Source organism: Lissotriton vulgaris, chromosome 7 (assembly GCF_964263255.1).
Source record: "Lissotriton vulgaris chromosome 7, aLisVul1.2, whole genome shotgun sequence".
NCBI classification, from domain to species: Eukaryota; Metazoa; Chordata; class Amphibia; order Caudata; family Salamandridae; genus Lissotriton; species Lissotriton vulgaris.
This window is the reverse complement of record NC_141695.1, coordinates 1,034,455,293-1,034,481,936: the sequence shown is the minus strand read 5'-3', so window position 1 is coordinate 1,034,481,936 and position 26,644 is coordinate 1,034,455,293. Positions and strand designations below refer to the sequence as shown.

General features: G+C 44.1%; 1 protein-coding gene across 1 annotated transcript in view; it reads right to left on the bottom strand.

Moving 5' to 3' along the window:
- ADAMTS2 (ADAM metallopeptidase with thrombospondin type 1 motif 2) overlaps positions 1-26,644 on the bottom strand; it is a 1,719,397-nt gene that overhangs the window by 362,355 nt on the left and 1,330,398 nt on the right. Inside the window, exon 11 of the mRNA XM_086931466.1 lies at positions 15,843-15,988. Within this exon, the coding sequence (XP_086787592.1) occupies positions 15,843-15,988 (146 nt within the window). The remainder of the gene's footprint in view (positions 1-15,842; positions 15,989-26,644) is intronic.

Sequence of the window (26,644 nt, the reverse complement as noted above, 5' to 3'; positions counted from 1 at the left end):
AATATGCTCTTCAACACCCTCTCCACAAGAACCTGACAGATCTCCTGTACTCATTGAGAGCTCCCTTATATAAATATAAAATGAACCCTTCATCAATTTTGAAAGACATAACTGGTCATACATCAATGTTTCCCTCACCCTAGCATCTTCCTGGACTCCTTCAATACTGGACAGATACTATAACCATCCAATCATCTATCTGCAATTTCTTTAAAAGATCATTGAGATTCCTGCTGCTAGCCAACTACATGAAAAAGTCAAGAGCTATGGCCTCCTCCAGAACTATTAATCTTGACTCAGTCGTAATGCTGTGCAGAGCCAGCAATGATTGAATTTGTTGACAATGCCCCTCAGATCACCAACAACATTGTTCAGACCTCTCTGCAGCATTTGCTATTGGTTACCACTAAGCACTACATAACACCTTCACATCAAGGGTAGGCTTTGGTATAATAGCTCTGTAATGGTATATGTTCTATGAGAAGAACGTATCTCAGATCATCCTGATCAATTGCTGTTGATCTGAATTTACCACTGTTAAACATGTGGCTTCAACCTCTCACCAATTATCCTCAACCTGCACTTGGTGACTCTCAGTGTTCTTCTGGCAAGAACTGGCTTTTGGAGCCCAGTATACTTTGATGAGATAGGAGCCCACAATCTTTTCCCCGTCCTGATGAATGCCGCGGACCCCTTGGGCCTTTTAGGCAGAAACATGTCGACGACTATAATCACTGTGGTCATGGGGTACTAATCCCCCCTTTCCCCACTTTTCATTTTAATACCAAGTAATTGCCTGTTTAATAAATGTATTTTGGCATTTGCATTGGTTAATAAAAATCACTCACTTTCATGGGTCCCCACTTAGATTTAGAAGTGCCTCCCTGTCTGCAGGTGCAGGCCTGCTCTCTCCCAAACGGAGTTTCTAGAAAGCGAGGACTGCCAATGATGAAGCATGAGACCTGCTGGTGTGTGAGGACAGAACTTCACTTTTTGTGTGATGCCCGGTACTCTACCAAGTACCTTGTAAAACCCCCGGTCAATTCTATTCAGGGTAGCTTCTTTTGTGTATACATGTTAAGGTTGGAGGCTAGCTCACTGTGAATACCCTGTGCCTCTAGGTAAAGTGAAGGGGGGAGCTCCACAATGAGAGAAAGAAGAATTTTTTTTAAAAAGTAGTTCCTGATTGCAAACAGCGAAAGGCTACACCGTAAAAGCAAGGATAAAAAAGAGATGCGCTGTACGGGAGGGAAAATGAGGAATAGAGAGAAAAGCCAATAATACAAAGCACCAACTTTGGTGATAAACCCCAGCTAATTTTGAAGTAAGTTTGAACTGTGTACTGCATTTACCAGGATGCAAAGGGGCGAACTGTGCTGGGACTGTGAGGCAGTGTGCTCCCAACCCCCATTCTGTTTAAAAGGCTCCCTTGAGCTAGCAGGCAGACGAGCTTTGGAGATGCACCTGTGTGCCTGTGAGTGGTACTGTGACCTGAGAGAAAGTTGGCAGCCTTTCCAGCAACCCCAGATGATTTTTCTTTGCTCTCTAATACTGCTGCTCTCTACTGAAGACGGGCTCAACCCAGAAACACGTGTCTAGAGATATACAGCAATGTCTGCACCAACTTTGGTGAAAAAACTCCAGCTACTTTTGAAGTAAGTTTAAACTGTGTACTGCATTTACCAGGATGCAAAGGGGGGAACTGTGCTGGAACTATGAGGCAGTGTGCTCCCAACCCCCATTCTGTTTAAAAGGCTCCCTTGAGCCAGCAGGCTGACGAGCTTTGGAGATGCACCTGTGTGCCTGTGAGTGGTACTGTGACCTGAGAGAAAGTTGGCAGCATTTCCAGTAATCCCAGATGATTTTTCTTTGCTCTCTAATACTGATGCTCTCTACTGAAGATGGGCTCAACCCAGAAACAAGTGTCTAGAGATATACAGCAATGTCTGCACCAACTTTGGTGAAAAACAACAGCTAATTTTGAAGTAAGTTTAATCTGTGCACTGCGTTTACAAGGATGCAAAGGGGTGAACTGTGCTGGGAATGTGAGGAAGTGTGCTCCCAACCCCCATTCTGTTTAAAAGGCTCCCTTGAGCCAGCAAGCTGACGAGCTTTGGAGATGCACCTGTGTGCCTGTGAGTGGTACTGTGACCCGAGAGAAAGTTGGCAGCATTTCCAGCAACCCCAGATGATTTCTCTTTGCTCTCTAATACTGCTGCTCTCTACTGAAGATGGGCTCAAACCAGAAACACGTGTTTAGAGATATACAGCAATGTCTGCACCAACTTTGGTGAAAAACAACAGCTAATTTTGAAGTAAGTTTAATCTGTGCACTGCATTTACCAGGATGCAAAGGGGCGAGCTGTGCTGGGACTGTGTGGAAGTGTGCTCCCAACCCCCATTTAATATTACAAAGCAGGCAAATTAGATTGGCCAAAAAAACATCTAATCATGAGCATGACGTGACTCTGTGGAGTATTGTACATAATACTATTTGCACCAGACAGCTGGATCTGTCTGTAGCCAGACTGTAAAAAGCTGCTCTCTTACCATCTTTACCATGTAACCAGCTGCTCTCTTCCCCAGTTCAGCACCCCTAACAATCCCCAGCAATGAACATTCTAGAATGTTTCTTTGCTTGATGATGTCTGTTTGGGTTTTGAGATGTATTGTGGCGTTATTCACCGGATGGTATGCTTCAGTCTTACTTGGTGAAATTATTCAAAACATTTTCACAATCAAGATTATATTAATGAAATATATTTGCTGCTAAAATATTCAGGACTATCTTAATATGATTGAAATGTACATAGATGTAGTGTTATCCCTGTTTATTGTTATAAGTATTTTAATAATATTGGCAAAGAAGAATGTTTGTCTTAAGTAACAACAATACAAAAGGACTGTCAATGGTCTGTGCAACTAATGGGGGCAAAGAAAAATGTGACGGACTCTGTGTCTACCTATAAAGTGTGTACAACAAAAAGGAAATGAATCCCATCAGCCCACCCATATGGCAGAGCTTCATCATCTGGGATAGAACCAAAAATGGTCCGGTTAAGGAGCACCACACCTGTTGAATTTATGTGCTTCTCCAAACCCAAGGAACCACCAGTGATGGATCGTACCAAAAGTCAAATCAGTTTGGAATGGTGTGGGATGTTAAATTGCAGTGAGAAAAAAAGTGTGCAAAAAGAATCAAAAAGTGAGATGTAAAATTGGCTACCATGATTTAAGGAAAACTTTATTAGGGAAAATCATGGTGTCAAGATTAAAATGAGTGTGAGACAGTTTGACACAATAACTGTCTATTAAGGATGGTATTCGGTCAACATGTTTCAGCCATTTTAGGAAAGTGTACCCGGCTTTCATCAGGACCTCTTGAACACTACTGCAATTAAGCTTGACCTAAGCTTAGTGAGAAAAGCAAAAATTAACACAAATTAATGATACAAAACATCCTACCGTACATTGGATTTTCCAGACGGGGATGTCTGTTTCATAAGGTATTTAGGATTCTTTCCTAAAAAAGAAGATACACAACAAGGGACAACAAATAGGTAGAACACAGACACACATTTCTATTATTTTTGCGCCATATGTTTCTTTATGCCAATAGGTCATTCTCCAAAACGATAGAGATATGTTTTTTTATTTATTTTTACTCACACAAAAATGCTTGGGAGAAAGCCTCACCTCTTCCTGGCCACTGCTCAGGGTTGGAGGCCCGCTCTAATTCCCCATTGGCCCAAGTAATATATATTAACTTCCTCCCCGATCCAGTCGGTACCTCCCCCTCGGCTCAGGATCAGTCCAGGGGCACCGACGGACAGGTGAGGAAGCGACGCCAGCCAAGCTCATGCAGCTCTCTAAAGCGAAGCGGTTTCCTACTTCATACTTAGGAGAGTGCTCATTTTCCAGCTTTACACAGCGAAGCGTTTCTCTATTTTCATTCTTAGGAGAGCGCTCTGGATATCAGCATATAGGCTGTTGGATTACAATTACAAAGCGGAGTTTGATGAGCTCCTTATGTATTATTGTTACTAAATGAACTAGGTTCGCTATCAGCCAGCCTTCAAGAGCTTTTTTCACTGCTCTTACATTGATATATTGTTAGAATCAGAGATTTGTTACTAACTGTGTCTCACTCTCACGGCAGCCCTTGCAGTTGATGTCTGTCATGTAGTCAGAAACAATGCCTAGGTTTTTAGCACTTTGTGCCAGTGAATCATTAGTATGGATGTGATCTAACCAGACACCCACTATTCTATTTAACGAATTAGAGCGGGCCTCCAACCCTGAGCAGTGGCCAGGAAGAGGTGAGGCTTTCTCCCAAGCATTTTTGGGTGAGTAAAAAAAAATAAAAATAAATATCTCTATCGTTTTGGAGAATGACCTATTGGCATAAAGAAACATATGGCTCAAAAATAATAGAAATGTGTGTCTGTGTTCTACCTATTTGTTGTTCCTTGTTGTGTATCTTCCTTTTCAGGAAAGAATCCTAAATACCTTATGAAACAGACATCCCCCGTCTGGAAAATCCAATGTACGGTAGAATGTTTTGTATCATTAATTTGTGTTAATTTTTGCTTTTCTCACTAAGCTTAGGTCAAGCTTAATTGCAGTAGTGTTCAAGAGGTCCTGACGAAAGCCGGGTACACTTTCCTAAAATGGCTGAAACATGTTGACTGAATACCATCCTTAAAAGACAGTTATTGTGTCAAACTGTCTCACACTCATTTTAATCTTGACACCATGATTTTCCCTAATAAGGTTTTCCTTAAATCATGGTAGACAATTTTACATCTCACTTTTTGATTCTTTTTGCACACTTTTTTTCTCACTGCAATTTAACATCCCACACCATTCCAAACTGATTTGACTTTTGGTACGATCCATCACTGGTGGTTCCTTGGGTTTGGAGAAGCACATAATTCCAACAGGTGTGTGGCTCCTTAACCGGACCATCTTTGGTTCTATCCCAGATGATGAAGCTCTGCCATATGGGTGGGCTGATGGGATTCATTTCCTTTTTGTTGTACACACTTTATAGGTAGACACAGAGTCCGTCACATTTTTCTTTGCCCCCATTAGTTGTACAGACCATTGACAGTCCTTTTGTATTGTTATACTGTGAATAAGGGGTTTGTCTGTCCTTTGGTCTTTAAATAATTTTCCCCTTAGACCCTCCACCAACCTTGTTTTTTGATGTCTTAAGTAACAGCCTGAACTTCATCAAGAAGGCAAGACATGACATATTTTTACATTAAACTAATGACCATTAAAATATTCTGGAATCTTTTGCAAAATGTTAAGGCCAAAATAGTTGTTTCCTAAATTTCCAAAAAATGTATTTATTTGGATATGTTGCGCATATTGGAAAAAGTGATTGCATGAAGTTATAAGACAAGATGATAAAGATGAATGTTTCTTACATTGCGCTCACTTGATTAAGTTTAGTTTGCAGAATTTTTGATGCCCTACTCTCACTGGCAGGAGCATCATCACACTCGGTACCAGCCAATATTGCCTTCTATTCAGGAGTTTGCCTATAAGCCTGAGTAGCTAGGTCATTCCCAAGGAACAAGGAACTTGATGTAGAACCTGGAATGATAGATAGAATCGATGCTGGTAGTGGCACCATGAGGATAGGTTAAAATGTCACTGGAACCAGAACGGCAGGTCTCACACTTAACCCTGCCAGAATCAATGACAGAAGGACACTGAGGTGGCCTCATTCTGAAAGAATTGGTACAGTTCCTCCGGCCTCAAACATTAAATTCATGGCATCTAAAAATAATTGAATACCAGTGTAGAAATTGGCAAAGCTACTATGTGGATCAACTTAAGTTTGCATTTCTGGGTCAGACTTTTTTCTGGTTGGTTATCAAAATGGTCATAGTACTCGGCAAAGGAAAAATCCCTCTGAACAGGAGAACAGCCAGAAGAAATCCCTATACAGATGAGGTAGTGTGAAGGTAAACCACAGTAACAAAAAGATCCTAGCAAGTTTTGACTTTATATTTCCGAGTGAAAAACCCAAGAGTGCAGCTTTCTGCACTCTTGGGATGGAGAGAAGAAGGCAAAAGCTATTTCCCAGTCTGGGAAGGAAGGCTATAAATAAATGCCACAGCCAAACAGAACAAGAAGCTGGTGTTGTGGTGTCAGTGAGCATCATCACCTGAGCTTCTTCCTGTGCCTTTATGCTTGTAAAATAGCTCCAGATAAGTTCTCACTTTTGATATTTGTGTATGTGATCTGTAGGTTGCACGTTCAATTCATACAAAAGCCACCTCACCTTTCATCCTTCCAGCGAAATGAAACTGAGCATCAATCTGAATTGGGTAATGTACTTGTTTATTAAAATGGTTTATGTAAAGATCTATGGATACATGCACTATAAAAATAAATGATTATAAATATTAATATGCTGGAGACTTTGAAGAACTTGGTTTTTTTCCACCTCTATTTGTGGCACAGCCCATTAGTCAACCCCATGGCAGTCTCCACATTTTCTCTAACCTACTGCTCCAAGATTGGACTGCTGAAGAGGAACAGGAGATGACAGCATTTAAGATTTTGTCTAATTTGGCCTTTACCGGAAGGTACTCAGAGGAGGAGGGTGACACACCTCCAGGGTGTAAACTCCTGGATTAGCAAAGTAAAGAGACTTAAACCTACAACGTGTGCCCATGGGAGGGATGAGTATTGCTCAACCTCCTGCTGCTCCGTACAAATGGCATAGGACCAAAAAGGAAAAGCAAACTTGATTCCATACCCCCTGGAAAGTAGACACTCTCTAACCTGGACTGTAAAAAACAGATCCAACCAGAATAAATAGTCAGGGGCCAGGTGCCAGATGGCCATGTGGCCCTGAAGCTTTACATGCTAGATATTATCTTCATGCAATCTGGTTTGGCCAGTGAGAATGGGCTCACATACTATATTTCGACTACGTTCTCTAAAGGCGGCTGCGAAAAACATCAGTTATAAAAGAAGCAGTGCTGACTTTAGCTTTGGCACTCACTATATTGGGATACACTTATATTAATTGTATTTAGCAGTGGGTCATACACGTGATCACCACACATTATGCTCTAGCACACAATCCTACATGTCTATTTTTATCCAAATGTGGCATACATTAGTGATTTGAAAGAGTCCATTCTGAGTTTGGATTTGACGATCAACAGTGAGGGATCGACGGGGGGTGTGGCTTGGAGCCGGGGAGGATGGGCGCCTAGATAGTGAGCTCCGTCCCTAAGCCCGTATTTATCCTGCCTTACAGACTCCCCGGACCCCCCCTGACCCACTCAGGGGTCAAGTGAAGGGTTCAAGACCACTCGACGAGACCCGGGTGCGGAACTGTGCTGGCCGACCCGAGATATGCACATTTGAAGTTTGGCCGGTGCGGCCCAAGATGACGGCCTGAAACAGAAAGTGAAACTAGAGGCAACCGGGGGTGCTCGTGCAACGGCGCCCGGCCGTGTACAGCGGTAGGCGTATTGAGGAGGCCTGTGGACCGCGGTGCGCAGCTACTGCCACCAATAGAGAGGGAACGTAAAGCGAGCCCTCCTCCACCTCCCCGGTTCCGTGATCGCCTTGAACGACGGTGACAAGGAGGGGGCAAGACCCGAGCAGGGGGACGGCAGGAGGATAGCGGTGGACGTCGTATGAGAGAAAAAACGGAAGGGAACGACATGGTGGAATACCTGGAGGAATGGCTCAAGACGGTGGTGGCTCCAGAGGGCTTGTCGACCTGCTATACATTGGAGAAAGCTCACAGGGTACCTGCTCGACCGCCTCAACAGGGCCGACCCCCGAGACCAGGGGTAGCGAGACTGTTGCATTACCGCGACAGGGATCTCCTGCTTCAGAGAGTGAGAACGCAGGGCCCATACCAGGTGGGAAACTGCAAAGTAAACCTATTCCCGGATTACACATATGAGACACAGCGACGTCGATACTCCTTTTTGGCAGTCAAGAGAGAATTGAGGGAAGAAGGGCTCCAATATTTGCTTCTGTTTCCGGCTAGACTGCGAGTGATTGTGATGGTTCGACGAACTTCTACGATGCGCCGGAGAAGGCAAGTGCATGGCTGGAGTTCTACAGAGCAGGCAAAGATGGTACGGGACACGATGTGCAGAGCACCTCGGAACTTCTGCAATGCAGGAAATCGAAGAGGCTTCGACGTCATCAGAGGAGTACACAGAGACCGCTGTCCCAAGAAACAGAGGTGGAACGTCGAAAAGCACTCGATGCGGTGATGGCGCTGTCGAGCCCTCACGGCCAACAATCTCTGGAACGAACAGACTCTGACAAAGAAAAAGAAGAAACAGATGCTGAACAGTCTGAGGAAGATAGCACACACAATCCGAAGGTCACGCCAGACACGGTGGATGGGATGCTGGACGAGAGTTGAGGCGGTCATAGAACTGCTTGTGGTGACTGCCTCGAACTTACCGGACTCAGTAATGCAGGTTTGAGGTGAGAGTGGGGGAGAAGGAGGCTACGGGAGGTGACTGGGAATGAGCGGGATAGAGGTTGCACTGGCATAGAGTAATAGCTGGTCCACAGGCCGGTCACAGACATAAACTACTGGATGCGAACTGTTGTAAACAGCCGGGAGAGCTTGACCCTGGCCTGCTGGGGGAGGTGAGGGGGGGGTCATTGGAGGGATATAACGATGGAGGGCGCAGAGAGGCACTACGATCTAGGGACACAATGGTGGCTACCCGTTGGTTTCCAGTCCCCCTTCATTGCCCATAAGGCATGCCCACAGTGTCTGCTGTCGGGCTTAACAGTTGTTTGACAGATGTCATGGTTTGGATGGGAACTAGGTGGGAGTCACTTGGTCCTGTTCTTGTGAGGGTGCGGGGTTTGGGAAAGTTGGGGGGGAGTTGGGGAGGGGCCACTACCAACGCAGAACCAGGAGATTATTTACAACTTCGAAGGATGCTATGGGAAAATGGTTGATATCAATAAATTGAGATGTATAACCTGGAATGTGAGGGGACTTCATAATATGACGAGACGACACAAGGTTCATGCATATCTAGTCCGAAGGGGAATACACATTGCGCTTCTCCAAGAAACACACTTAACTAAGACTGAAGGGGTAGCGTTGCAGCGAAGATGGAGGGGTCAAGTATATCGCACCACTTACTCTGCATTCGCTACGGGGGCACTGATTTGGATCAGAGCGGGGGGTCCCTTTTCAGGTGGCTAAACAAACAATTGACCCAGAGGGTAGAAATGTGGCTATTGAGGGGAAGCTAAGAGGAAGGGACATAGCCTTTTGTAGTGTATACGCACCCAATGTAGATCAGTTGAGCTTCCTGACAGAGGTATCTGGAGCTTTGGCGCATTATCTTGTGAGTCCTCTGGTAATGGGAGGAGACTTTAACTCCGTTATGGATGTCTCCATGGACAGATCTCACCCGCCATTGGCAGATTCTCCAGTACATCGATTGACTAAAGGTAGGTTAGACTGATAGATGCCTGGCACGTGCAACACCCGAGAGATAGAGACTACTCCTACTTTTCTGGTATGCATGAATTGCATGTGAGATTGGGTGCAGTGCTATGCTCCCAGACAATAATGCCAACTATTGTACAAACTGATATCAGATCACAACCCTCTGCTGATAACTATGGACTGGATGGCAGGGCTCTCGTGTGTCCCTACTTGGAAATTACGCCCCGAAGTATTAGACGACCCACTTTTCCATGCTGCACTGGAGGAGGGGATAGCACGGTATTTCGCAGAGAACCCTGGAACAACTGCGACAAAGGCAACAGAATGGGACGCTTTTAATGTAGTCGTTAGGGGACTCTGTATAGGGAAACACGTGGGGATAAGGAAGGTTCTCCTAAATGATCTGGGAACGTCTGAATCTCGGCTGCTGGAAGAGGAGAAGGCAAGACCTGGCCGCCCTGACCTACAGGAGGTGGTTAGAGCGGCTAGGGAGGCAGTAGCAGTTGAAGTAGAACGCTTGCGCTGCTTTGACCATAGGGCATATACGAAGAGAACGCATGCAGAGGGAGGCAAGACGGGGACTTTATTGGCCTGGCTGGCCAACCCCACGAAGAGAGACTCCCCCATACTAGCTTTGCAAACGGAGGGAGGTGACATAGCATATACCCAGAACGAAATATTGCAGTGGTTCAAGCGCTATTATGAGGTGCTTTATAGAAGTAAGCTAGAGGTTGGGGACCCTGCCATCGATACTTTCCTGGACGACTTGGTTTTGCCAGGATTGGATCCGGAACAGGTGAAAGAATTGGGTAGAGATATAGAGCTCGGAGAAATTCGAGGGGCTATTAAACGTATGGCCCATAACAAAACGCCGGGACTGGATGGCCTACCCATAGAATTCTATGGGAAATATATTGACCTGTTAGCGCCAAGGCTCCAGGATGTCTACAGAGAGGCAAGAGAGGCGGGACAGTTGCCCCGATCGATGTGAGAAGCATTGGTGATCCCCCTATTGAAACCAGGGAGGGAGAGTGAGAACACTGCCTCGTATAGACCATTGTCGATGCTAACCACCGACTACAAGATACTGAGCAGTTTCTTGGCAGCCCGACTGCTGCAACACATGACCACGCTCATACACAAAGACAAAGCTGGTTTCATACCAACGCAAAACACGACCGCGAACATCAGAAGACTGGTGCGGCTCTTAGACGAAAAACATCCACAGACGCAAAATCCAATTTTATTATCAGTTGATATCGAGAAAGCTTTCGATAGCTTAGAATGGGAATATTTATATTGAGACGATTTGGTTTAGGAGAAGGTTATCTACAATGGACACGAGTACTGTACACATCGGCGGTGGCCACAGTAAGAATAGGGGCACTGATTTCATCGCAATATCCGGTAGAACGGGGGACAAGGCAGGGGTGTTCTCTGTCCCCGTTATTGTTCGCCTTGGCAGTAGAACCCCTTGCGGTTGAGGTGCGCACTGGAAGACACTACAGGGGCCTGGGGAGCAGAAGCGGGCAGCAGTACATATCGCTTTACGCGGATGACCTGTTGCTCTTTCTTGAGAATGCGGGTAGAGCGCTGACAGGGGTGGAAAGACTGCTCTCGGACTTTGGGAAACTCTCGGGCCTGAGGGTTAACTGGTCCAGGACTTGCCTGTTCCCGGTGAGGCAAGGAGAGATGAAACCACATTTAGCTAGAGCAGTACACTGGGAACCCACCTGTTTGAAGTACTTGGGTGGGCACATCTATCACACGGCGGTGGACATGCTGGAGGGGAACGTGAGCCGCAGCGTGAGGGCGCTGAAAGGTAGCATGGCCTTTTGGGCCACCCTGCTGTGCGATGGGGGACCGCATCTCACTCTTGAAAATGGTGGCACTACCTCGCTTCCTTTATTATTTTAGGTCGCTGCCAGTGGTAAGTGGATACCCGGTTCCACTTTCAAGCTACTGCAATCGTTAATTGTGTCCTTTCTCTGGGGCACAGGTAGGCGTAGAGTCACACTAGTGACGCTCATGCGACCCAAGTCGAGGGTGGACTGGCGGTCCCAGACTTCGAATTATACTATATAGCAGCTCAATTACAGGTCTATACACAAGAAATAGCACGGGAATTCAGAGGACCAGAACACAGGAGGGGGAGAGGAACACCGCGCCACGTACTTTCATATAGCTTTACAGCAGAAGTTGGACCTTAGGGACCTCCTCACAGAAGAAAAAACAATCAGACTCTGCTGGAATTGTTCCCAACGGAGAGCGGGGGTGTTGCATCCATTTGCACCTGAGATACCGCTTGGGATGGTGACGGCATTGCCGCACGGCGGAGACTGGTCACAATTACAGATTTGGGAGGAAGCGGGGTTGCAAATGTTGGGAGACCTGTATGAAGATGGTGCTATGCTGCCCTACCAAACTCTTCGAGAGAGATTAGGCTTTCCAAGAGGTGATTTCTTGCTGCATGCAGCGTTAACTAGAGCAATACAGGCGCACTGGAAGGAAGGGCTGATGAAACCCAAGACGTCGATGGCCTGCCAGCACACCATGATGGCGGCGGGGACCTTTAAGGCGGTGACGTGCCTGTATTCTAGAATGCTCAATGAAGGCCTGCAGCCCCTAGATGCATTGAAAGGAAAATCGGAAACTGACTTAGGTAAAGGTATTCCAAAGACAACCTAGGCACAGATAATGTGACGAGCCTGGAAGAGCACGAGGAATGCATGGTTCCAACTTGTGCATTTCTACATACTCCACATGGCATATTTGACTCCTGGCAAAATCAGGAGATATTTTAAAGTAGATACGGCAGCATGCCCTAGATGCACGAGCGCTGGAGTGGAATTAGAGCATATGTTATGGTCCTGCCCGATGATAGGACACTATTGGAAGGAGGTGGGCGATACCTTGAGCATGATAACGGAGAGGCAGCTAGAGTTTGATGTGGCTACCAGTATACTGCACTGGTTCCCCCATACATCCAAGAACAAGTTTACCAGTAAATTCATAGATATGGGACTCATATTGGCCAAACGGGAAATTACAAAACACTGGAAGGCAAGAGTGGACCTCACTGATAAAAGATGGAAGGATGAGTTTTAGAAGTGGGCAACTAGTGAAAGCACACTGAGATTCCAGCTAGCGCGCCGGCGAAACGATGATAAAGCACTAGAAGCTGCAGCCGCGTGGGAAACACTAGTGCAGGCAATACGGGAACACGAGGCACACGATGGTTGAGATGTGCTGTTCACCAGGGATATCAGCCCCAAAATATGACAGGTACATCGTACAGACCAATACATAGCCACTCCTGAGTACACACATTAAAAGAGAATGAACATGGTCCACTGCGTCGAGGGTGGGACGTTTGGGAGGGGGGAAGGAAGTTACTGTTTTAGCAGAACCAAGGGAAAAGATATAGCACTGGGGATTCTGCTGCATTCGGAGCATTATGTATGTAGTAACAATGTATAGTTCATCTATTGGGGGGATTTTGGATTGATGCTCTGCGGATGCAATGGAAGTTCTTATATAATGGTGTCTGCATGTTTTGTACAGAAACCAATAAAAGTATGTTTTAAAGAAACATTGAGGGATCGAAATGATTTCTTCTGTATGTGTGATTCAACCCCTTTTATTTATTTTTCAAGTAAATTTGACGAAAAGATCCCAAATGATAACTGCGTTTAAGATGACAGCTCCTCCCTGCAAACAGCTCATCTCTGTTATTATTTGAGCACATACATTCATATTTAAGTATTTCAGGATGAGTGAAACAATGACAATGCACATACCCAGACAGATGTTCAGCTGGACTTTTACATGAGTGAGCTGTAATACATTGTAGAAACTCATTATGGATAAATAAGAGACATTTCCCTGGAATTGGATTAAACTGTTATCTTACTAGGACATAGCAAGACATCTGCACCATTAGAAAACTTGACTCATTAGCCCTCGACAGGTCAAGCGTGTAAAATAATGCAATTCTATAAATATGAGTTTCAATATTAGTTTCGAATTCTACAACCCTATATTTTATTAGTAGCACGTTTATTTTGAAAATCCATACTCTGAATAAATCATACAGTTCCATTAATTCTCATCTTTGATATATTATTAACAAATGAAATAGAGGTAAACATCAATAACCTGGTTTACAGTATCAGTCTTATTTCCACCAATACATTTTCAAAGATTGTTGTAACCTACCCAACCATACCTCATCACACATATGGAACTTTTTACATCCTGTTAAATAATTAATTTCTCCATATTTCAATATCTTGCACAAAAAGGCTAAATTGAGCAGTACTATATGTTACGCTGGGCATGTCAGAGGGCATTCCCCCACTGTTCACTCTGTATTTCAAAACATCTGGCTTCAGGAAATATATTCTTGATGCCTACTAACAAGAGCATAGGCATGGAAAATGTTTTGTGAACTGCGGAGATTGCTGAATCACAGGTCTCACATCTCGTAAAACACCCAGTCTCGTCCTCATGTAAGGTTAGGACAACCCTTCTAGAGAGACTAGATGGAAGGCCAGATGTACTGAGGGTTTTTGCACTCAAAAAACCTGCAAGCCGCAAAGATGAAAGGGTTTTCGACGGCAAAAACATGTTTTCCGATGTACTAACCCCATTTTCCGATTCTGAATAGTTTTCCAAAACACAAAATAGAGGGGCATATTATCAAGGGGGTTTATCTCCGCTTTTTTGGCTTTAAAAGCCAAGAAAGCGGAGATAAAATTATCTCCCTATTACCTAGCTGTCGCTAACACCAGTTAGCGACAGCTAGTAGGAGATAGCGACCATCTTGGGCCCCACTTTGCATGTCAGTGATATTTATCACTAATGACATGCAAAGTGGGCGTGCCAAGATGTTAGCGACTGAAAACAGTCGCTAACATCGCTATCTCCTATTACCAATTTTTGGAGATATTCGCGCTAAGCGCGAATATCTCCAAAAGCTAACACCTGCCCTGAGCAGTTCTTAGCCATGTTATCCAATGGGAGGTGGATAACATGGCTAAGAGCATTAGCTCGGTAATGCATGAATATCGCTGACTTTTCAGCGATATTCATGCATTGCGGCGATTTTTATCGCATTTGCGATAAACCTTGGTAATACCAAGGTGTATTTGCGGTAAAAATCGCCGCAGCTCAGCGGTAAATTTTTGTCTCTAACCAAGCAATAGCGATAATTATCACTATTGCTTGGTAATATGCCCCAGAGTTTCTGACTCCTGCCGAAATGCAGTTTGGAAGGGAATTGTTAGTACATCTGTATTAAAGTTTTGCATACCTAAATCGGCTGATCACAGTTAATGTTGTCCTAATATTTGGCCTCCAATAAGCCAAATTAGGTTTTCAAATACTGCTGGGTTCCTCCCACACTACATTAAACTCTATCTCAATCAAAACCTGTTGGCAATTGTCCAGCCAGGGAAGTGGGAGGGTTTCACCATACCATCTTTGTACTTGGAGTACACAGCAGCCTGGTTTGCACTCAGCCTCACCAGCCTCACCAGCCTCACCAAGTTTGGTTCCCACATGCACCACAAACTTGACTCCAACCTGTCACAATTGCCACAAACCTGATTCCACCTTCAAAGTTCAAATAGCTGATTTAGGAGGATTGAACACTTTCCTAAGATAAAAACTTTTTAAGTATTTTAAAAATCTTTATGTTTGCACAGCCACATAGCTCAGCTAATTACAATGCACAAGATTCCTTTGTGCTCTAAATGTCTCTAGTCATGGAGTTGGTGGGCCCTGCCCATCTCCATGTAATACATTGCTAATATCGGTCATGAATTTGATAATATGGTTGAATTTTCTTTACTAGCTGAGATGCTCATTTGTCTTGCCCAGGCAACCTGCAAATTAAATAATCAAACTTCTTTATCACTTAAAGTTTGTTGTTGTACAGTTTAGATTATTTCTGTGAGGTTTTGACTCAAAATCAAAATCATGAATTTGCTCCATTTAGTGACAAATTGTGGATTTACAGAATAACTCAAAATGATTTTTGCAACTTACACAAAGAATTTTGAGTTATTGCCATGAGTATCAGTCAGGTCGTTTTCTGATCCCCTGAGAATGTACAATGTGATTTATTAGTATAAAGGACGCATCACAAATTGCTTTCCTATAAAGCAGTTAGTTTGCTAAATTGCACATACCTAGGTTTAAGAATGAGAATAAAACATCTGCTCCTTAGCTTCCAAAAGTCCTCTAAATAAATGCAAACCATTTTACACTGCGTTAGTAAAACATGAAAAGGGAAGAAGAAAGACATACACGCTTAACATGAAATCTTCTCTTAAGAAGTGCCAAGTAGTGGCAAACTTACTGTGGATTATCACATTGCCTTGTCCTGTACTTCACGCCAGGGCCACAAGTTCGAGAACACGAGCCAAAGCTACTCCATGCTCCCCAGTTGCCGTCCTGCTTCAGGATATCTGGAGTCAGCCAGATACAGTGGCCTTTAAAGCAATGCTTTGGAAACAAAAGAATGGTATATATGTCATTTATGCGGAAACAGATATTACGTTTTGTTTACTGGTGTTTTCGCACTCCACACAGAATTGAGAGAACAACAACCGAAACATTTTTCAAGTGTACCTCGGTGAGCAATTGCTTATTCTTTTACATCTAAACAAAGGCTCCCTCTATTGTACTACTAACACAATACATTCCTCATTCCCTAGACATTTTTTAATATATACCTTCATCTTGCAAACCTATCATTTGAACTCACCTCTCTCAGAAAAGATGTTAACACCCTCTCCTCACTTAACCGCCCCAATCACTCTATTTCCCTGTGCAATGAACAAAAAAACTCTACACTCGCCCAGCAACAGGACACTACCCCCCTCCTATAGCGATACACTTAGAACCTTCCCCGCACCAAACAACCTCCCCGCCTCTGACCTACCTGACCACTTTACTCCTTTCACCCCTGCTCCTTAAATACTGCCCCTTTGATCACACAGGCCCCTATCCCCGTGATCACGGGGACTAACAGAGTTATATCTTCCCCAACATCACCTAGACTTCCCCCACAATCTACCCCTGCCTCCCCCCAACCAACCCTACACCCCTGACTTGCATGCTGGTTAACTGTCGCTCGGCGGTTTGCCATGCGATTGAAATTTCTGAAACCGTCCTTAGTGAATCCATTGACATCGCCTTTAACTGAAACTTGGCTTAAAGATCACTCCTCTTCCATTCTTGATATACTCTCCCCCCTAGCTACTCCATCCTCAGGAAAGATAGACCTGTCAAAACTGGAGGTGGGCTAGCAATAATCTATAAAAACAAACTCCAACTCTCCCCTGTGCTTAGCCTTGATCTCTCTACTTCTGAATACCTCGGAGTGGAACTTAAAGTGCAAGGCTCCCCTCCAATTCGATTGCACAACATCTATCACCCTCCCGGCGACCCTCTGCCTTTTGAAGAAGAATTGTCTGACCTTCTCACCCAATACTCACTTTCCAACTCAAAAAACCTCTTCCTCTGAGATTTTAACCTCCAATGTGAACAAAAAGGACGATCCCATGGTTAACCTCCTCACTAATCTACTGGACATCAATAACTTAAAGCAACTATGCCACTCTCCCACACACTCCAAAGGAGCCACTCTGGATGCTATCATTACTAACAATATGTTGGGCTCCCTTTCCTCCATAGTCCCCATCAACTCGTCCGACCACCACCTCATCCTTTTCACGATAACCAACACTGTTTTACCCCCTCAACCTAAAACCATCAAACAAATGAAACTGACTAGGAATTTTCATCTTATCCCCCCAGGAGAACTTGAGGCCAAAGCACAACTTCAACTCTCTCCTCCTCCCAAAATACCAATGACCTCACCGAACACTTTAAACAATCCATCGTTGAGGTCCTAGACCAAATTGCCCCAGCCAAACTAAAACATCAGAAAAGCTCCTCAAATTCCTGGTTCAACCATGATTTCAACTATGAGCGGCGCACACTTAGATCAACTGAACGCTTATGGAGACAAAACCCGTCCCCATTTAACCTCTCTCTCCTCAGATCCGCTAGATCCAAATATAAAAACACATCCTTAATGCTAAGACATCATTCTTCCACTCCGAACTCGACCGGGCCAAAAACAGACCTAGGGAACTCTTCAGCATTGTGAAAAAACAAACTTCTTGTGCACCCCCCAAGGTAATTGCCACCACTGAGAGATGCGAGGAAATTGCCAACAACTTCTCAGAAAACTGGAATGGATCATCTCCTTCCTCGACGGAAGGACCCAGAGAGTCCGCCTACCACCGTACACATCAAAGGCCACCGAAGTCATCTGCGGCGTACCCCAAGGATCCTCGCTGAGCCCAACCCTCTTCAACGTCTACATGAGCCCCCTCGCGGCCATCGCACGCCAACACAACCTGAACATCATCTCCTACGCCGACGATACCCAGCTAATCCTCTCCCTGACCAACGACCCCGCCGCCGCCAGAGCCAACCTTCACGAAGGAATGAAAGAGGTAGCCGAGTGGATGTCGACCAGCCGCCTGAAGCTGAACTCGGACAAGACGGAAGTCCTCATCCTGGGATCCTCGCCCTCCGCCTGGGACGACTCCTGGTGGCCCCCCGCCCTGGGAACCGCACCCAAACCGACAGACCACGCACGCAACCTGGGCTTCATCCTGGACTCCTCCCTCTCCATGACCAGGCAAGTCAACGCCATCTCCTCGTCGTGCTTCAACATCCTGCGCATGCTACGGAAGATCTTCCTGTGGATCCCCACCGAGACCAGGAAGACTGTCACCCAGGCACTCGTCACCAGCCGACTGGACTACGGCAACGCCCTCTACGCCGGAACCACCGCCAAGCTCCAGAAGAGACTCCAACGGATCCAGAACGCCTCAGCCAGACTCATCCTCGACGTCCCACGACACAGCCACATCTCCGGACACCTAAGAGACCTGCACTGGCTCCCGGTCAACAAGAGAATCACCTTCCGTCTCCTCACCCACGCACACAAAGCCCTTCACGATCAAGGCCCGAGCTACCTCAACAACCGCATCAACTTCTACGCTCCCAAACGACACCTCCGATCAGCCAGTCACGCCCTCGCCGCCGTCACCCGCATCCGAAGAGCGACAACAGGAGGAAGGTCCTTCTCCTACCTGGCCGCCAAGACCTGGAACTCCCTCCCGACCGACCTGCGCCTGACCCAAGACCACCTCGCCTTCAGGAAGAAGCTCAAGACCTGGCTGTTCGGGGAGTAGCAGCACCCCCCCCCCCCCCTAGCGCCTTGAGACCCTCCGGGTAAGTAGAGCGCTCTATAAATGTCTATGATTGATTGATTGAGAAAAAATCTCCAAAATTGATGAATTCTTCGCCCTAACTCCCCTCCTTCTTAACCCACTACCCTCACCGGACATTTCCTCAAATCCTCCTTCCCCCTCAACGCTTCTTCACGACTCCCTATCGCTCCCTCCTTTCGTCCCTATTCTTGAACCTGGCCTCATCATACTTGAACTAAAAAACAATGCTTCTTGGCACGACTTCCATCCAGTCACTGAACTTGATGTCCTTAATGTAATTTCCAGGCTGAAACCATCATCTCACACTAAAGATCCTCTCCCCTCTAACCTTGTCCAAGATCTAAAAAATATCATTGCCCCCTATTGGACCTCCATCATTAACTCCTCCTTTACCTCTGGTTGTGTCCCTGTGTCCCTCCAACTTATTCCCATCCTCAAAAATCCTGCTGGTGACCCTAATGGCCTAAATAACCTTCGTCCTATCTCTAACCTGCCTCTTCTCTCAAAAGCCCTTGAAAAATGCGACCTGCTACAACTAGATAGACACATTGATTCTTTCAATCTTTTAGACTAGTTCCAATCAGGCTTCAGGAAGGGCTGTAGTACAGAAACAGCAATGCTTAACATAATTGATGACATCCATCACACCCTTGACAAAGACGAATCACTCTCCTTTATCTCTCCGCTGCTTTCGATACTGTTAATCAACCTACACTTCTTAATACCCTCAAAGGTCGTTTTGGCCTCAACAGTCCAGTCCTAAAATGGTTCACCTCTTTTCTCCAACACAGAACTCAGCAAATTAAAATCCATGACTGCCTTTCTAAACCTCTGCCCATCTCCCTAGGGGTTCCTTAGGGCACTATCCTCTCCCCTAACTATTTAATCTATTCATGGAACCCCTCACCCTCATCCTTAAACAAGTGGGAATCAATTACCACCTCTACGCCGATGACGCTCAACTCTACTATAAGATTCAAACCCGCTCGGATGTCATTCACCTCAATGATACCTTGTGTAATATTCAATCCTGGTTCCACTACAACCAACTCAAACTCAACACAAAAAATACCGAAATCATTCTTTTCTCCCCTAAGAACAACTCGCTCCCCATTCAATCCTGGATCTCTGCCCTCACAGGACTCTACTGTTCTTTCACTACATCTAACTCAGTTAAATCCCTCTGGTTTAACATTGACCAGAACCTTACTCTTATCCCCCATGTAAAAAAGTCTGCCAAAAGCACACTCTTCACACTCCATCTCTTAAAGAAAATCAAACCCTTCATTCCTGCTGAAGACTTTAAATTAGTCATCCACTCGCTGGTCCTGTCAAAAATCGACTATGGGAACGCTATCCTCGCTGGAACTCCCAAAGCCCACCTCGCCCCAATAAAATCAGTTCTTAACCTTGCCGCTAGGCTCATTTCCGATCTTAAACGGTTTGATTATATCTACCCTGCCCTTAAAGCCCTCAAGTGGCTGCCCGTTGAAGGAAGAGCTTCCTACAAGACTGCTTGCATTACTCACAAAGCCTTGCATCAATATTCCCCTCAGTACCTCACAGATAAACTTCACAAAGCCGGCTGCTCTAGATCATTGAGGAGCTCCAACACCCTCGCTCTTGTCCCCCCTCTATTAAACAAGAAAACCACACAATCTTGCTCCTTTTCTGGGAACGCACCTAAGATCTGGAACTCCCTCCCAAATGATCTTCGTTGCAACCCCTCTTATTTCATCTTCAAAAAAGACCTCAAACTTCTCCTGCTTAACAAATACTAGGTTCCTTAAATCCTCCCTTGGGCACTCATCCCACCCCACCTCCTATTGTTTTCCTCCCCCTCTCTTTTCTTCCTTTCCCCACTAAATCCTTCCTCCAGTCCTTCCTTTAGGACCTGCCTCGCCCCACCCGGTTTTACCTTATCCTCCTCCCCTCCTCAGCCTCCCCCCATTCCCATACCTGCCCCCCTCTTCTCCATCCTTTCGCTCCCACACTAGGCTAATTTCTCAGGACCTGCTGTATCCCTTTGCAATACATGTAATGAAATGGTGTAAAACTAGAATTGTTTTTACTTTCTTATTGAGTTTTGAATTCTACCTCATTGTAATTCTGTCACTTTTAATCAAATCAGCTCTGTATAGCTGTTTGATTTCGCCTTAACTATACCCTTCCCTTGCCTCTCCCCACACCTCCATCTTTTCCATCTTTTCCCTCTCTCACTAGCCTAATCTCTCATGATTTGCTGTAACCCGTTGGCAACTTGTTTAATCAGACTGTATAATATTTAATTGCTTTCTACCATCTGTATTGGTTCCTGAATACTACCTCATTGCAAATTTGCTATATTGAAATGTACACTCATGTAAAGCGCTCTGACACCCTCGGGTCCAGCTAGTGCTATATAAAACATGTTACATAAATAAATAAAATAAATAAATTATTTTTCTCAGTGTTAAGAGGGTATTGATATTAGATTTATTCATTCATTTATTCATTGTTTTAGTCAAAACTAAGTGTGCCACTAAGGGTACATTTGATAAAAAGAAATATTAACACATAAATAATTGGTTCAAATGTGCGAATTGTATTTGAGGGAGAGTGAGACTTGCGATTTTCGATTTTGGAAAATTATATTTACCTTAAATATGGAACTTCATTTCTCACTGCACACAATTTTATTTTCCGCCACTCCTTTACTTGAATGTTATCTTATGTCAGCCATGTTCCTTTAAACTATTGGCCTGATTACGAGTACAGTGATCCATAGGACCGCTGTAACCGCGGTGGCAGTTCAATGACCGCCACACTGTGAGACCGCCCGCAGTTTTACAACAGCGGTGGTTGGATGGCCACGAGACTGCCGGCACCGCCGGGATCAAGGATCCCGCTGGTCTGGCACCCGCAGGAATATGCTGCTGCAGAACCTGCCACGAAATGTGTGGCTGAATTGCAACAAAGGGGGCCCTAACATGGCACCCTGCCAGATTTAGGCCTACGGGTGCATGCAGGGGGAGCCATGTAGTGCCCCCATAATTTGCACCCCCCCTTCCTGCACGATGTGGCATGAATGCCACACCGTGCAGGAAGGTGCAGTTGGCGCTCTGACTGCGGTGGTCTGTATGATAGGCTCTTCTATGACCCTAGCAGACTGCCCCATCAGACCATTGCAGGACCACCCGTCGAACCAGGATTTAACTCCTAATATGGTGGGCTGTCGCACCATGGCTTTTGTGATCCTACAGCAGACGGCGTGTTGCACCATCCACTGTAGGACCGCCAAAGTCGCAATAAGGCCCTTTGTCTTCCTAACAGTAATGCATGTAGAATGACCTGTTCATGTTTGATTTGCACACCACGTACATCTTTTATACGCAATGAACATAAATATATATATATATATATATATATATATATATATATATATATATATATATCCTGAGTAATTCATCCATTTGCATTCTTGTGAAGTGACACGTTTTATATCTGCTCTAGTAACATTACAGTAATTAAATGTCTTCAGTTCCTTGATTTCTGTATAGCTATTGGTTCAGGTATTAAACTGTATGTTTCCAGTTAGGATTGTTTGAAAACTATGATTTGTTTTAAATTGGTATATGTTTAGGGATAGTTCAACATGATAACTTTTCCACATACATCTAAACGATAACAGTTTGTTATGCACTTAGAATTCTGTTGCGGCTAGGCCGTGAGTAGATACATTAAGCCCTAATGGTTCCTTCGTTTTGTTTTCCTCTTTGGGTGGACCAGTTTCTCACTTGCTTACCCAGGTCTTTAAGCCACCCCTGCCCAGCTCTTGCATTATTATTTGTGTTCTGTTAAGCATGCTGATTCTCATCTCCAAATCATGGCCCAAAAAGGAGGTCTCAGGATGGTGACTATTTGAGGTGCCTGAGTCACTGCACTACAGATGAACTCGGAGTAGTACCAAGTTGCTTCTTAATTGGTTTGCTACTTTCCGTTTGTAGATTTTTATTGCATAGTTGGCTTTTGGCTTTACAAGACCTAAACTGATCCCTTCTAAATAGTACTGCTTTTTAAAAACTTTTTATTTCATCTTGGAAGATCCATAGATTGTCCTCTAATGTAGCAACATTTTAAAAATATTCCAAATCCATATTGGTAATTTCCCTTCTTATCCTGTCAGTGAAAAAGACTGACAGGTTAAGAAGCGAAATTACAAATATGAACTTGGAAGATAATTTAATGTTTGTGATATTAGAGGGCATTCTAGTTTCTAATCGACTTTCAATTTATGATATAGGCACTTCAATCATATTAGTGGATTCAACATCACTTTTTACCCATGGATTCAGAATGCACCATCTCTTTGTCCAAAAAAAGAAGGGAAAAATATCCACCGGTGTTTTTGATATATAAAACATTTCAGTGCTTCCCCAAAAAATTAGCATTCAGCCTCACATACGAAAGTGAATTTACAGAGGACCTGTTCAAATTCACCGGAAATGTACAATTAAAAACATTTTGTAATCAATCTTAAAATGAGATCATACAACATGGCAATTGAAACATGGATATATATATATATATATATGCTGCTATGGTTGGAACAGACACGAAACACGTATGGCTGCCCTAGAATTGGAAAAATTGTCTCAATATGAATGTGGTGTGATATAACACGCACCGTCAAATAGGTGAACCCATTCACGATGAAATACATATTGTTGATTTGAAATGGAAAAGCAATTACATGAAAGACTAATATAAGAAACACACAATTGTTCTTTGGCATTGTTTTTTCAAAACAACAACAACAACAGTTTTTTCTGTTTATGTCACTATGACAAATTAAACCTTGTATTTAGTTTTGGGAATTTATGATGTTTTGAATGACCAATATTTATTGTTTCACTCATAATGAGTTCATTGATTGTGAACCTTTACAAACAGTTATAATACATTTTGAAATATTTGAAAGTGATTCAATTTATCGAGGACTTTACCTTGTTTACTAAAATGCCATAGGGGTATGTTTATTATTTATGTTCACCTTTCAGTTTACGTAACCCTATGATTTTCTTCAACTATGTCCTGTTTGTGTAGGTGTTATTATGTGTATTTGAAAATAATTTCAATAACATAATAAAAAATATGTGTTTATTTACAGATAACTATATACATATATATTTGTGAAAATATTTGGCAAGTTTCATACATTACGTATATTGTTGATTACAGTGGTGGCTGGTCAATTCTGCTACAGATGCTGTTCAAACACCTGATGCATTTTGCATTGAGTGAGTGAGGATGGCAAAATATTCCGACCGTGGCAATCTAGGTTGAGAGGCTTTTTATTAAAAGAAACTGTCATGTTACTGTGCTTGTTTGCTCACATATTTATACAAAAAAAGTTGTAGGTTTGGAAAGACAGCTGTGTACAGAACATTCCAATACCTTAAGGTCTTCTGCAATACAAAAGACAATTGCTTCCCAGCAAAATACGTTAAATCAGAAAAGTGTGCACACACTGCATCATCATCAACAAAACGTTATTTGGTCTAACAAGACCATAAGCTAAAGTACTCTTCTTGAATACTTTTTCCTTTCCTTCTTCTCTACTCTCTTTCTTTCTCTTTCAGCTGAACTTAAGCTCCTTCAAGACATTGGAAAGGGGTGCAGCCAAACATGTATACCTCCTAACTGTAACCACGGCAAAAACAGCCAAGTTGGGCTGATACCCTGTAACGGTAAAGCGTTCTTACATGTCTATAAAATGTAATAAAATACTTTGAAATTACAAAAAAAAGCACATGAATCATATTTACATACACCAATCAATAAAAACAAAATACATCCAAACCCACAAGATAAAAACAGTAAAACTAAAATCTAAAACTTACATCATACTCAGAGTAAATTATCTTGTCAATAGTCAACTTGCACAGTTAAGAAACTGAAGGGGGCATATTATACATAGTAAGGAGGTATAATAATCATTTGAATCAGTCATACCTAAATCTTTGTTGACCCAATCATAATACTGTACAAACAGCCACCATATAAAATACCACCACATTTATGTACATCTAAATGTGCTTCAAGTAGACATATTGATCAAATTAGGCAAATAAATAAACATATCAGATGGTTTAAAAACATAATAAAATAGCCAAAAACAAATAAAGCATGATAAAGGGCAACCCTAGCTCCACGCGAACCATGAAAACAGGAGTAGAGATGGGAACTGCCAACAGAAGCCCACGAAACCCATTTTCCTCCACTTGGAGGTCCCTTGTGTTTACATATCCCCTTACCTTGCTGCCATAAGTGGCCACCGATACAGATTTGGCCATATAAATCTTAATCAGACCGCCCAATGTGTCTGCTATCCATTTGAGCAGAGAAGGAATAAAAGTGCACCTATGGATCTAGGCAAGGCTTGTCTCTTAGAGTTTATCAAACAAAGGGGTGCACATAGACGATCATCAAAAATCATCTAGGGATTGTCAAAAATGACCCCTAGATATGTATAGATCCAGACCCTGGATAACCTACTTCCTTGAACATAGCAGGGTCCAGACTTGGGGCCAGATGTAGGTAGCCCAATACTGGTCGGTAACAGCCGAAAATCGGTATTTTCGGCCGTTACCGACCGGTACTGAGCATTTGAGATGTAGGAGTCCGAAAATCGTCCGAATCGGAAAATTTACCGATTCTGTATATTTACCGATTCGGTAAATATACCGATTCGGTAAAATACCGAATTGGTAAATAAGAAGTGGTAAAATTGAATAATGAGATGTAGGTAAGCACTGAAATACCGAATTTGCTTCAAATTCGGTATTTAAGAGTCGGTATTTACCATGGATTGGAATCAGGTGGTAACCAGGTGCAACCCATAAAAATGCAATTCTTCTTGCACATTGGCGGCATTTTATGTCATTGCAAGACGGCTACGGCTACAGGAGGAAGGTGTCAGGTTCCTCAGGTTGCGCCTGCACTGTCACGCACGGGGCCAGTGTATGGAGGAAGCGCATTGCCGAGGATAGGTAGAAGAGACTACAATCCCCAGACTCCCCGGTGATGAACAGTATTTGTACATCGACAACACGCATCCGGTTGCGTGTAATTCTTTGTTGTTTCCGGATTCCGCCCAGGAGGAGGCTGGAATACGCAGCACGCCGCGGCTTCTCGGCGAGCCGGGTTGGGGCGCTGATCGGGTTCCCAGTACGTTGGAGCCAGGCAGGACCTGCATCGTCAGGTTTGTTTACCCCAGTGGGCGAGGTGCCTTTGGCCGCCTCCTTGGTGTTTTTGTGTTCTGAAGAGCGGAGCGCGGTGGTGAGCAGCCACGCGTTACCGTTCTCTCTGTTCTAGGAGTGACGACAACTTCGGGATAGGGAACTCAGGCAGAGTTTCCTTAGCTAAAGACTACGTTTGTGGTTTGGTTCGCGGGGTGTAGTGGTGGTCGCAACTACGCGCCTCCGTGTATGATGTTTCTTTTTTCTGACAGCTTGTGCAAAGCGATGCGATACACTGCTTGGATTTGTACTTAAAGACTGTGTTCCATTTGACTTGTTTGGAGGGTTACAGACATTGGTATTTCCTTATGCCTCACAGAGCGGAGTGCAGTGGTTCTTGCTTCCCACGCACTACTGTGTCTGTTAATAAGGAAGCTCGAGTTCTTTTCATCCTTGTGGTTATGAGTTTGAGTGCAATTGCAGTAGGGTACTGTGCCTACAACAGAATCCAGATATAGCGTCTCTCGCCTAGTGTCATGGTATGACAAGTATAGAGGTTCACATACATATGCATAAGTCTTCTGGTGAGTGTGCTATTGGGCTGACCTGTGTTTGTGTTTTCAGGC